We start from the raw sequence: 12,401 nt of genomic DNA on the forward strand, positions 1-12,401 counted from the left end.
GACCTCCAAGAAATTCAAGCCAAAATTTCAAGTTGAGGTTAGCACTCTTTTCCCTTTTTTTAATTTATTTTTTGTTTATTATGATGTTTTCCTTTTGCTTGTTTGTCTTTTTCGGGGGAGGTTATTAGGTTAATTTATTTATTTTAATGGAGGTATTGGGCATTGAACCAGGACCTCCCGGATGCTAAGCACACACTACCTCTAAACTATACCCTCCTCTTTGCACCTTACCTTTAAGTGCCTCTCAGTACTGTTCCAGTTGATAGGACAGAATGTAAAATCCATTACTGTGTTTTAGAATTGAGCCTCATGAATGTGGCACTTAGTTGAGATTCCCTTAGTTTCTGGTGCTTTGGATTCATTTATTTCTCCAAGAGTAATAATACTGTTTGATTTGTTCAGCAATATTTTAATTAAATGCTTCTCAAATGTTAATAGGCATAAGAATCACCTGGGCATTTATATAGATGTCAACTTAGCACCTATAAATATGAGTTAGCATATGAGTTAATAAATATCACAACCAACTGGAGATATTGGAAAATTGATGTGAGCATGCTAGGTTCTTGATTTTAGTCTTCTGTTGACAGTTTTATGAAACCATCAAGTTTTCCATTACAATTTTTAAATTTCTTACCCAGTTCAGTGGTATGATCTGAAAATCATCAGAAATCTGTACTTGTCAAAAAGTCTTCCTGTTACTTCTCTTAAAGATGAAGTGTTTTTTGCAAAAGCATCAGAGTAAAACAATGACTGTCTATAAATGACAAAAGAATTTAAAAGGCACAGTTGAAAATCTGACTGCAACGCAATTGACAAAGATACGTGGTTACTGCTGTGACATACAACAGTTTAAGATAATTACTAGACTTATGACTGATAATATGTTACTAGGGTGTATCAGTTTTTTTAGGAATTCCATATAATTTCTAGAATTTCTGTATTAATAACATTCATAATATAATCTAAGAAGTTTTATCACCACTCCTTTGACAATGCTTCCCATGTAATTTAACATACAAAATAAGCCTAAATAGTTTAATAAGTCTCTCTCAGATGCTTCTGTCACTGTGAAACTATACTTACTCACTTAACCAAAGTGACAATAAAAGATTTCAAAAGCAAATACTGAAAGTTGTAACAGCTTACCAAATAAAGGTAAAGAAATTTTATAATCAGTTATCAAAAACCAGTAACTATTTTAAGAAAATAGTTAACAGAGAGAAAACCAAATTCAGGCATTGGACCACTTTACCTTTAGTATTAAAGTTCATTTACTCAGTTAAATTAATTCTAATCTTTATCAGTCCTGACCACACGTAGACCTTTCTAAAGATTTTTTTTTCTCACAACCTTCTACAACCTTCTATATCCATATTAATTTGTCCCTTATTTTCTTTCCCAGGTAGAAATAACCAGCTTTAGGACAAAATTCCTTTCCCTTAACAAAATGCATTTCCATCCTCATGCCTTCTTTTTCTTTGCAGACAAAGATGTTTTTCTTGTTAATTTTTAGTAGTTTTAATTACACATTTTAATTATAATTCTTAACCTTAAAAACCTTAGTTTCTAGTGAAAACTAAGAAGTAAGCAATTATGAAATTTCACATTATCATTTTGTAGATAGGCAAATTTATTTTGAGGGTAATTAGGTTTATTTATATATTTATTAGATTTAAAAATTTTAAATTGTACAGTCAATTACAATGTGTCTATTTCTGGTGTACTGCACAATGTCCCAGTCATGCATATACATACATATATTTGTTTTTATATTCTTTTTCATTTATTATTTTTTAATGGAGGTATTGGGGATTGAACCCAGGACTTTGTGCATGCTAGCAGGCACTCTACTAGTGAGCTATACCCCTCCCCATCATACATAGGCAAATTTATAAATACTATTTGTAATTTCTAAAAACAGATGCTTCCTTAAAGAAAATGCCTCAGTGTGGCACCAAACATACTTATTAACAGACTCACAGACAGAGGATACAGACTTGTGGTTGCCAGGGGGGTGGAGGGTGGGAAGGGATAGACTGGGATTTCAAAATTGTAGAATAGATAAACAAGATTACACTGTATAGCACAGGGAAATATACACAAAATGTTATGATAACTCACAGAGAAAAAAATGTGACAATGAGTGTGTATATGTTCATGAATGACTGAAAAATTGTGCTGAACACTGGAATTTGACACAACATTGTAAAATGATTATAAATCAATAAAAAATGTTAAAAAAATAGTCTTAAATGTCTTTAGTTTCTCTGTAAAAGAAAGCCTATGTCAATAATTAATGTTCCAGGATCTTATTTGGAAATGGTCTGGATAGTCAATGAATTCCCTTCATTTACAAGTTTCAAGTTACAAAATAATCTGGAGAAACTATTTTTAGATAGACATATCCAAAACGTAATTATTCCTAATTAGTTCACCTAAAAGTTTTGTCTCATTTACATTTAATTTACTTAAAAGTTTCATCATATCAAGTTTTTTTCTTGCTGACAAATTTTGTAACAGGAATAACAAGATCTCATTTGATTTCTAGCAAACCTAGGTACAATAAAAGTATTATACTTAATGTTGACTACCCTAATGACATGTCTGTGTTAATTAAACTTAAACTTGTTTTCATTCATTAAAATGAAATCTGTTTCATCTAATCTAGTAGTCCTAGATCATGTGATCCTGAAATTCATTTAGCATAGTTTTTTAAATATTTCTAAGTCTTTATATGAACATTTAATTTCCTTTAAGCGAACTGAATAGAGCTCTTTTACAAATTTTGGCAATACCACATCTCTACAACACACAGACACAAACAGACATCCCGTCATTTCCATTAAAAAATTCAGCCATGAATCAGTTACAATAATATAAAACCCATCAGAAGAGGCTGGATTCAAACCGAGTTTCTAGCAGATAGAACAAATCAACAGTCACCTCTTTAGAGGGAGAAACCCTTTCTAATATTTATAGATAAGACACTTAGTTTGTATTTGTCCTTGAAACGTCAAGTTCCAAATTAACTTCCCCCTTTTTGTTTTTTCAATAAAAGTTACCTTCCTGAAATTTGCATTTTAGAAAAGATGCCTGAGATTAGAGTACCTGAAGAAGACCAGGTAGAACATTTGTCTTTCAAAGGTGTAGGAGGAAAAATGCAGCTACTTCATTCCTTTTGTTATTGTTGTTAGTGTGCATTTTACCGCTGCATGTTATTAATACTATAATACATTAATTTTTCTTGAAAGTCAATTATTTTAAAACAATTTTAGGGGTTTTATATTCACTCATATATGCATCATTTTCAGAGCTCTTTTTTCCAGGATGCAAGGTCTGTCTGGTAATTTTTCTTCCACCCAAACAACTTTCTTCTGCAAGTCTGCTAGTGATAAATATTTTTTGGATCTTCTTTTATGGGAAAAAAATTTGCACTTTGCTTTTAGTTTTGAAGGATATTTTTGCTTCAAATAAAACTTAACATTGACATGGTTGTTTTTTAAATTTTTTTAAATCAGTTCTATAAAGATGCCATTTTGGCTTACATAAATTCTAATGACATTTGTGGTTTTCTTATGCTTTATCTCAATATTTAATGTGCACCCTTCCCTGTTGTTTTCTCTTTTCTATATTTTTCAGCAATTCAATTGTAAGTTAATTTGGTAAGATTTGGGCTGTGTCTTGCTTGGTGTTCATTAAACTTGGGATCTGTGGGTTTAGTTTTCATAAAATTCTGAAACACATTGAGAATTTTTTTTTTACTTCTATCCTTCCCCACTCAGACAGTCCCAATTATTTATGTGTTAGACCATGCAATATTGTCTCACAGATCAATGAGGAGCTAGTCATTTTCCCAGTCTTTTTCTCTTTGCCTCAAGTAAAAGACCTGACCTTGTTGAGTTCACCCTATGCACACAGCTTAGCATTCAGTAAAGACTAAATGCAAGCCATAATGCAGATCTACAAAGTGCTTGAATGGTTTCATACTTTCTGAAATCCTGCCCCACAAGTTCCAGTTACCCTAGACTCCCTGAATTCTTTTTTTTTAAATAATTAATTAATTAAATTGAAGTATAGTTGATTTACCATGTTGTGTCAGTTTCTGTTGTACAGCATAGTGATTCACTTACACATATATACATTCCTTTTCATATTCTTTCTCATTAGAGGCTACTGCAAGATATTGAATATAGTTCCCTGTGCTATACAGTAGGTCCTTGTTGCTTATCTGTTTTATATGTAGTAGTTAGTATCTGCAAATCCCAAACTTCCAATTTATCACTCTCCCACTCCCCCATAACCATGTGTGTTTTCTATGTCTGTGAGTCTATCTCTGTTTTGTAAATAAGTTCATTTGTGTCCTTTCTTTTTTTTTTTTTAGATTCCACATATAAATGATTATCATATGGTATTTTTCTTTCTCTTTCTGGCTTACTTTACTTAGTATGAATATCTCCAGGTCCATCCATATTGCTTCAAATGGCATTATTTTTTATGGTTGAGTAGTATTCCATTGTATACATATACACCATGACTTCTTTATCTGGTCATCCATCAATGGACATTTAGGTTACTTCCATGTCTTGGCTCTTGTCCGTAGTGCATGTATCTCTTTTCTTGTGGTTTGATGACTAGAGAAGTTCCTTTAACATTTGTTGTAAAGATGGTTTGGTGGTACTAAATTCTTTTAGCTTTTGTTTATCTGTGAAGCTTTTGATTTCTTCATCAAATCAGAACAAGAGCCTTGCTGGATAGAGTATTCTTGGTTGTAAATTTTCTCCTTTCATCACTTTAAATATATCATGCCACTCCCTTCTGGCCTGTAGAGTTTCTGCTGAAAAATCAGCTGATAACCTTATAGGAGTTCCCTTGTATGTTATTTGTTGCTTTCCTCTTACTGATTTTAATATTTTCTCCTTATTCTTAATTTTTGTCAGTTTGATTAGTATGTGCCTTGGTGTGTTCCTCTTTAGGCTGATCCTGTGTGGAACTCTCTGCACTTCCTGGACTTGGGTGACTGTCCTCAAGTGAGGGAAGTTTTCAGTTATTACCAGACTCCCTGAATTCTTATCTCTGATCCTCACCTCAGGAAAACTGCTGTGCTCTGCTTGTGATCCTCTTCCTGCATGAAGATCTGGAAAGCTCCTCTAGGCAGTAACAAGGTTCACCTTGTTTCTCTTCTCTTAAGGATCACAGCCCTTTTTTGACTTTTGTGTATACTCTGAAAATCACTGTTTTTAATATTGTGTCCTGTTTCCTAACTGCTTACAGTGGGAGCATAATTCTGGTACTTCCATTGTGCCCAGAAGCAGAATTCCCTGTACTTCACTGTAAATTCTATTTTGGAGACTGCAAATAAGTCACTGAGTATAATGTTTTTATAAATTCAATAGTTGGTTATTCTTTAATCCAGAAAATGACTGTGATAATTCCACTAGCATGTTAGAAAATACTTATATAATTAAGCAAGTTTTCACAGAAACAGACATGATTATCATTTCTTTTCTAGGTACAAACAATGAGGTATAAAATAAATAAGATGCAGGGATGTGTGTACAGTATAGCGAATATAGCCAATACTTTATAATAACTATAAATGGAGTTCAAATTTCTATGAAGATATTGAATCACTGCATTGTAAACCTGAAACTAATATTGTTAATCAACTGTACTTCAATAAAATACAAAACAAAACAAAACTCTCCCCAAAGACTGTTTGAAGATTCTAAACATTTTGTTTAAACACAAGTCAGTATAAATATACAGAAGAAATCTCTTCCCCTCTATTATTAAAGCATAATTCTAAATCTCTAAATAAGTCATAAGTCCAACTGGAAAAATTTAAACATGAGTGTATCATTTTCTAAGGCCTATGAATATTGTTATTTGTTGAAAGCAGACCTCAAATCACCACAGAAAAGAAAGCGGTAGTAAGATATGGTATTTAATAAAATTCTAGACCCTGTGGCTTGGGTGTTAAATGGTTGCACTGTGTTTATTTTGCTGAAATGGCAGAGCTCTGCCTTTATTTGTAAAATGAAGTCAGATCACAAAATGCCACTCGATGTTAGAAATCTGCATATTTTGGTCTGGCGTGATTTCTTCCATACAGACTCCAGCTTTATGTCCACTAGAAGAGATGAAAATACACAAAGAACAATAAATCCAATTGAAATATACAGAAGGAAAAGTTTATACAAACTGTAAATTTTCTGGGAAAGGTCTTAGAGGTAGAAGCCTTTCTTGTCCACAAAGACTTGTATGAAGAGCAAGAACTGCTCTTCTAAATTAAAGCAAGGTCACATTCAGACAGAAGCCAGATATGAGAAGTACTGTTATAAAATAAATCATATGTGGGGATCAATACAATATAAACATTTTTTTTTCTATTAGTCAGGCAACAAACACTACAAGCAGGCAGAATTTGTAGAAACCAAAAATAACAATTTGGAGAAAGGGTAAAGGCATTTCTAAACATAACAGATGTGACAGAGAGGTTAAACATAAGGATTTTCTTTCCAAGTCTTATGGTCTGTAACTGACGGAGACAGCATATTATACGCATCTGTTGAGAGTTTTGCTAAGGGTTAACTGCGCAAATGTAAAATGTACTGTGCAGGCATATTCTAATGCACATCAGGGAGACCAGGATCGTGGGGGTGGGATTACACAACACTAGTGCATCAGAGCAAGGGAGGGGTGCTGTAGAAACTTAAGACAGTATAATAATGCTGTAATGTAGAGGAGCCTGGGTTTCTATGTGGCAACATGTAAACTCCCTGGATTATGCAAAGACAAATGGAAAACAAAGCTAATGGGCTTAACTTTTTCTCATTGTTTGTATTTTTTCCCCCCAGAAACGTGAGGAGGAGATGTTACAGGAGGATCACCACAGCCTGAAAAGGAAAGGAAGATACTTTCTTTCAGACTAACAGGACTTCAGTTCTCTTCAAAGCAGCAAGGAAGCCACTTCATTTTTTAACCACTTCAAACATACTTATAGCTAAGAGTGGCCGGTGACTCAGTTTTGACCAAAGAAATATAAGCAGGGGTTTTCAATCTGACATGTAAAGAGCTTAGAAATCATCACTACCATCCTTACAACGAGAAAAATGCTGAATGAAGTGAAAATCAACAACTCTCCTTAGATCCATCGGAGAACTGAGGTCACAGGGCAAACTACCTTGCCTAAAACTGAAGAGACAATGCTATGAGGAGGAACGCTTAAATTTTAAAGGATGAATTGCTGAGGCTCAGTATGGATTAGCTTGAAAGTGTAAAAACTCAAGGCTGGCAGCAAGCCTTACGGAAGCCCTAATATTCCCTTGAGTGAAGATTAGAGAAAAATCTCCTTTTGCTTCCAGTAGTAGGAGGGGAAAAACAATGATTCTGAAATTCCTAGAGCTCTCTGTTCTCCTCAATAGGGCATGACCTTTAAGGAAACTATTTTATCAGGACCTAACCAGTTCGGGTTTGATCGAACCCTAACTGACCTAGAGGGAGGGAAATGCCCAAATCTAGACCATTCTACATGGGGGAAGGAAAATACTCAATTCCAGATCCCTATAGCCTTCTCTCTCACTTATGGGAATGGTGGCCAAGTTGTTGTTAAGAAAGTCACATCCCAGAGACACAGACTTATTAAATGACAGACCTAATCATAGGACTATAATGTGCCTTTCTTACCACCAGATCAGTGAGGCTCCTATATGATATCAGGGGAATCCAACTTAAAGAACTGCAAGCCTTGGACCCTATTTAAGAAAGAGTCTCTAGGGGGACATAAATCTAAGAGGAAAGACAAAAATAAGGACATGAGAGTAACTTCTTGCCTGACACCACAGCTATAGCAAACAGAAAACATAGCCTAAATCCTAGCCAGATAAACATAAAACCTAGAGGCCTATCTCTCTCAGTTTCTGTTACTCAGTACATCATATCTGACTCTCAACAAAAGATTATAAGATCTGCTAAAAAGCAACAAAACAAAACAAACAATAAAACAGCCTGAAGAGACAAAGCAAGCATCAGATCCAGGCTCAGATACGGCAGAAATTTTGGTCAGACTGAGAATTTAAAATAATTATGATTAATATAGTAAGAGCTTTAATGGAAAAAGTGGACAAGATGCAAGAACAGATGGGTAACCTAAGGAGAAATGGAAACTGTAAGAATCAAAAGCAAATGCTAGAAATCTCAAACATTGTAGCATACACTAAGAATGCCATCAATAGACTGGACATGGTAGAAAAAATAATCAGAGAGCTTAACTGTACATCAATAGAAGCTGTCCAAACTAAAAAGAAAAAGAAGTCTGAAAAAAAAAGCAATAGAATATCCAAGAACTATGGGACAATTAAAAAGTGTAAAAAAATTCTATCAATAATTAGTAACTTACCAAAACAGAAAGCACCAGGCCCAGATGGGTTCACTGGTGAATTCTACCAAACACCTAAAAAAGAAATTACACTAATTTTCTACAATCTCTTGCAAAAAATAGTAGAGAGAAAAATCTTTAACTTATTCTATGAGGCCAGCATTACCCTAATACCCAACCCACAAGAGAGGCGATAAGAGACTATTATCTCTCAGAGTATAGATACAAAAATACTCAACAAAATAGTGAGCAAATTGATCTGACAATGTATATAAAGAATTGCATACCATAGCAAAGTGAAATTTGTCCCAACACTCTTTCCTTTAAACCACAGCATCTCCAAGAGACAACTACAAAGGAGATTTAAGTAACAGATGAGAATTTTATTTGGATTTTAAGATAACTTCCCAGATTGCAATTACACAGTTTTCAAAGGAAAGGGGAAACAAATTTTAGAGTATTACATAAATTAAAAATAAGGATGTCTTTCGCATTTAAAGATCTGCTGATTTCAGTGAAGTCTCAACACTTACTAGGAGTCCTGGTTCTGGAACAGGAATAGGCCTTGCAAACCGTTTACTAAGTTTCCTCTTCTCTTTCCTTAGGTTTTTCATATGCTCAATACGTTTATCTGCGGACTTTTGGAAAATTAAAAGGAAAGGAAACTTTTTACAACTTGACAACATAGCATGCTGAAAATATTTTTAGTTTGTTTCAATAAAAAAAGCTAAATACAATCACTGATTATGGCTTACAGGGCTACATAGAAGTAGGGAAAAAACCTTTTTCAAATGTGTGGTTTCCAGATGAAGGAAAACACTTAGGAGCCTCAGCAGAGTTTTCAAATGAAACTATTTACCCTTGATTTCCTCTTCACTACCTGTGCACAATTAGATAGCTCTAAGACACCTGGATATATGTGTCTACTTTTACTTTAAAAGTAATGTTCACTTTAAAACCCCAAAGGGATCTTCTTCACAGAAATAAGAAAATAAAATCCATGCACATTCTTTAGTTCTCTTAAATGCTGCATGTCACACAGATTTTTATGTCCCCATTGTAGAGTGTTTGTTAAGTAGCAAAGACCTAGAGGATCAAACTAGAATGCTTTGAAGAGAAGGGAATGGAATAGTAAGGTAGAAAGGACAGGAATAATAGGACCATTTTCCACTGCCAGTGTGAGTTCAATTGGTACAATTGCTTTGAAAACAATATGGCATTGCCCTACAATAAGGAAAAAATTGTTTTCCCTAGGATCCAGCCATTTTATTCTTGCCTAAATTATCAAGTGAAACCCTTGTTCATGGGCAAAAAAGACAAGTCCTAGAAGGTTTACTGTAGCACTTCCTTATAGGAAAACGTGGAAACAACCCAATGTCCATCGACAGATATGTGCCACGATGAAATAGGAAATAGCAGTGAAAACAAAGGAATTATGACCTTATACAACAATAAGGACAAATTTTAGTAAACAGTGTTAAGAAGAAAGACTAAATCATACAATGGATTTTGTGTGAGCCTATGTTCACAAAGAAATAAGTCCAAGAAAACTAAACAATATACTTTTAGAAGCATATATATGATGATCTATTAAAGAAAAAGATTAGATTGATAAAAATAAAATTCAGGGTAGTGGTTGCCTCTGGGAGAGAAGTAGGGAGGTACAGTAGGAAAGGAGCTCCTAGAGGAGTTCAAGGTTACTCATATGTTTCTTAAACTGGAAGTATATTTTATTACACTGCTTTACAAATTATATATGCTATATATATCCTTGTGTATGTGTCAAATATTACATTAGGAAAGGAGAATATAAACCTTTTAGGTTACCCTAGTTAAGACTCATTCTGATAGTAGTCATGAGATCTCAGAGTCCCAAGAAAGATAACACAGAAATGTCTAGCTAACAAAACTTCTGTCATATTAGGGACCACCACACATAAAGGAACAAGATAGAGTCATAGTCACACTTTTGAGATAACCAGAATTATTTAGTATTTATTTAAACATTACCTGCCTTGCAGTAACCTCTGAAGGATGATGCTGTCTTGGGCCTTCCTACATAATAGGAAAAATTTAAAAATAAAAGTTATGAGCAAACTGAAAAATCAGCTAGTATAATAGGCAGCCTGTGTTACTGTTTTCTGTTTATGTAATGAAATGCCTATTATCTCAGCTGCAAGAGGCAGGATCTGAACAAGAACATCAAGGTAAAAATTGGGATGGAAGATAGGATAGTATTATGAGCAAAAAGAACCAGCTGTGAACCACATTACCTGAACATGTAGACTACTGGGATTTATTCTGGAAGGAAAGGGGGCACCAGAAATCCAGAAATCTATGTTTCTGTTGGCACTGATTTCAGTGGTGCCACGCTGCTCTTCACTTAAGGAACTGGACATTAATCTGGCTTCTAAAGTCAAGGGAAGCTGGGGTGATTGAGGAACCCCATCAGGTGGTGTGGTTTTCTGAGGCACCGGGAACTTGCTTGTTAAATGTAGGGGATTTCCACTCCTTCTGATTTCTAAATTGTACCTTAAATACCTCCCCTTCCCCTCATTTTGATCCAGTTGTTTAACCCAAAGACCCAAAAGCAATCTCCTCCCTATATGAATATGTGAAAAATTTTGCCCCCATCTCTGGGACCCCCATTCCACCTCTCGGGCGGGTGGGTCAATGAGTCGTTCAACAAACCGCTGATTGTACGTGCCTGGCCCCTAGCAGGCGCGAGGTGGGGCTTTTTCTCATCTCAGTGGGCTCTGCAGCCCAGGATCTAGTCTTCCTCCTTCACCAGGGATTTCCCAACCCCAAAGCATCAATCCTGGCGCAACGGTCGGAAGCACGAGTGTCCGCGGTGGCCTCCGAGGACGAGGCCGGGACCAGGGCCGCCGAGGCGGGAGTCGAGGGCCCAGGAGCACTCACCGGATTGACTTGGGCAGCGTCGTCCTCCCTACAGAACAGGCACATGCTGCAGAGCTTCGCTGCGCCCCGGCGCCCTCTGCGGGACCCCACCAAGTCCTTGCAGGCCCCGCCACCTACAGCCCGGGAGCCCCACCCGGTCCCATCACAATTCTCTTTATCCCGGCCCCGCCCTTTCCTTTAGTGGCCTTCCAATCCCAATGCAGGGAAGGTGAAGTCCCCAGCTGTCGCGAGAGCGTCTGTGGAATTAGGGATGTCAGGTTACCACCACCCGCTATCTTTCCCACTCTCTTGCTCAGACCAGTTTTCCACCCTTTCCAGTCTTCATCTCTCTACTCTCTCTCCAGGGAGCTCCTTCACTTCTTAACATATCCAACTTAATTCCATGGTCCCTCACGCCAGTCTATCGTCAGGGTTCTCAATTCCATCACCTCATTGTTCTTACTTCAAACTTCAATTTGGATCCATCCAGCTACCTTGGATCTGGAAAATGACTGCAGAACGTATTCATGATGTCCAGCTTAAACTGGGTTCTCCCCACTGCTTACTGCTTCTTTTATGTTGCACTAGCTCTTTCTTTTTTGTTCTCAGCACCATCCCCCTCAAACTGTCTTCGTTCTGTTAAAGTCTCCAGACCCACCACTTCCCAGTCACTTTCCGCAGAGGTAGGACAACTCTTGCTTCACGCACTGACAATGACCAGCACCTCTGCTCAGCACTATTAGATGAATTTATATGTATTAACTCAGTAACTCCTTACAAAACACCGACAGGGTGACGGATTATCATCACCTAGGGAACAAGGTATTAGTATGTTAAATAACTTGCCCAAGGGTATACAACTGGGGCGAGTTGGGATTTAAATCCACAAAATCTGTCTCCAAAGCCTGTGCTCTTAACACTGTGCTATGCCACCAACTGCTTTTAAAAGCCCAGACTGAAGCTTCCTCACTTCCTTGCCACCTGTAAGCCTAAAACCTTTATTGTATCCACGTTATTCTTTGTCTTGTAATCCTGTTGAAACTGAAAAAAGTCGTTGCCCCTCGTCTGTCTCGAGTAAATCTCTCCATTTCTGTTCCCATAACATTTCCCTCCCAGAAGCCTC

General features: G+C 36.3%; 1 protein-coding gene across 3 annotated transcripts; it reads right to left on the reverse strand.

The window, feature by feature from the left end:
* Positions 1 to 5,995: 5,995 nt before the first annotated feature.
* Positions 5,996 to 11,416, reverse strand: CCDC179 (coiled-coil domain containing 179). 3 transcript variants are annotated; one of them, XM_032490437.1, is made up of 5 exons: positions 11,300 to 11,416; positions 10,391 to 10,435; positions 8,914 to 9,018; positions 8,402 to 8,455; positions 5,996 to 6,133 (listed from the first exon to the last, which is right to left on the reverse strand). In XM_032490437.1, exons 1-4 carry the CDS (start codon positions 11,342 to 11,344, stop codon positions 8,432 to 8,434), a joined length of 219 nt encoding a protein of 72 aa, XP_032346328.1. In that variant the 5' UTR covers positions 11,345 to 11,416; the 3' UTR covers positions 5,996 to 6,133; positions 8,402 to 8,431. The 3 variants fall into 3 exon arrangements, with proteins under 3 accessions (XP_032346328.1, XP_032346329.1, XP_014423505.1); XM_032490438.1 differs by lacking the exon at positions 8,402 to 8,455; XM_014568019.2 differs by lacking the exons at positions 5,996 to 6,133; positions 8,402 to 8,455 and having other exon boundaries at positions 8,703 to 9,018.
* Between the last annotated feature and the right edge of the window lie 985 nt (positions 11,417 to 12,401).

Source organism: Camelus ferus, chromosome 10, assembly GCF_009834535.1.
Source record: "Camelus ferus isolate YT-003-E chromosome 10, BCGSAC_Cfer_1.0, whole genome shotgun sequence".
NCBI classification, from domain to species: Eukaryota; Metazoa; Chordata; class Mammalia; order Artiodactyla; family Camelidae; genus Camelus; species Camelus ferus.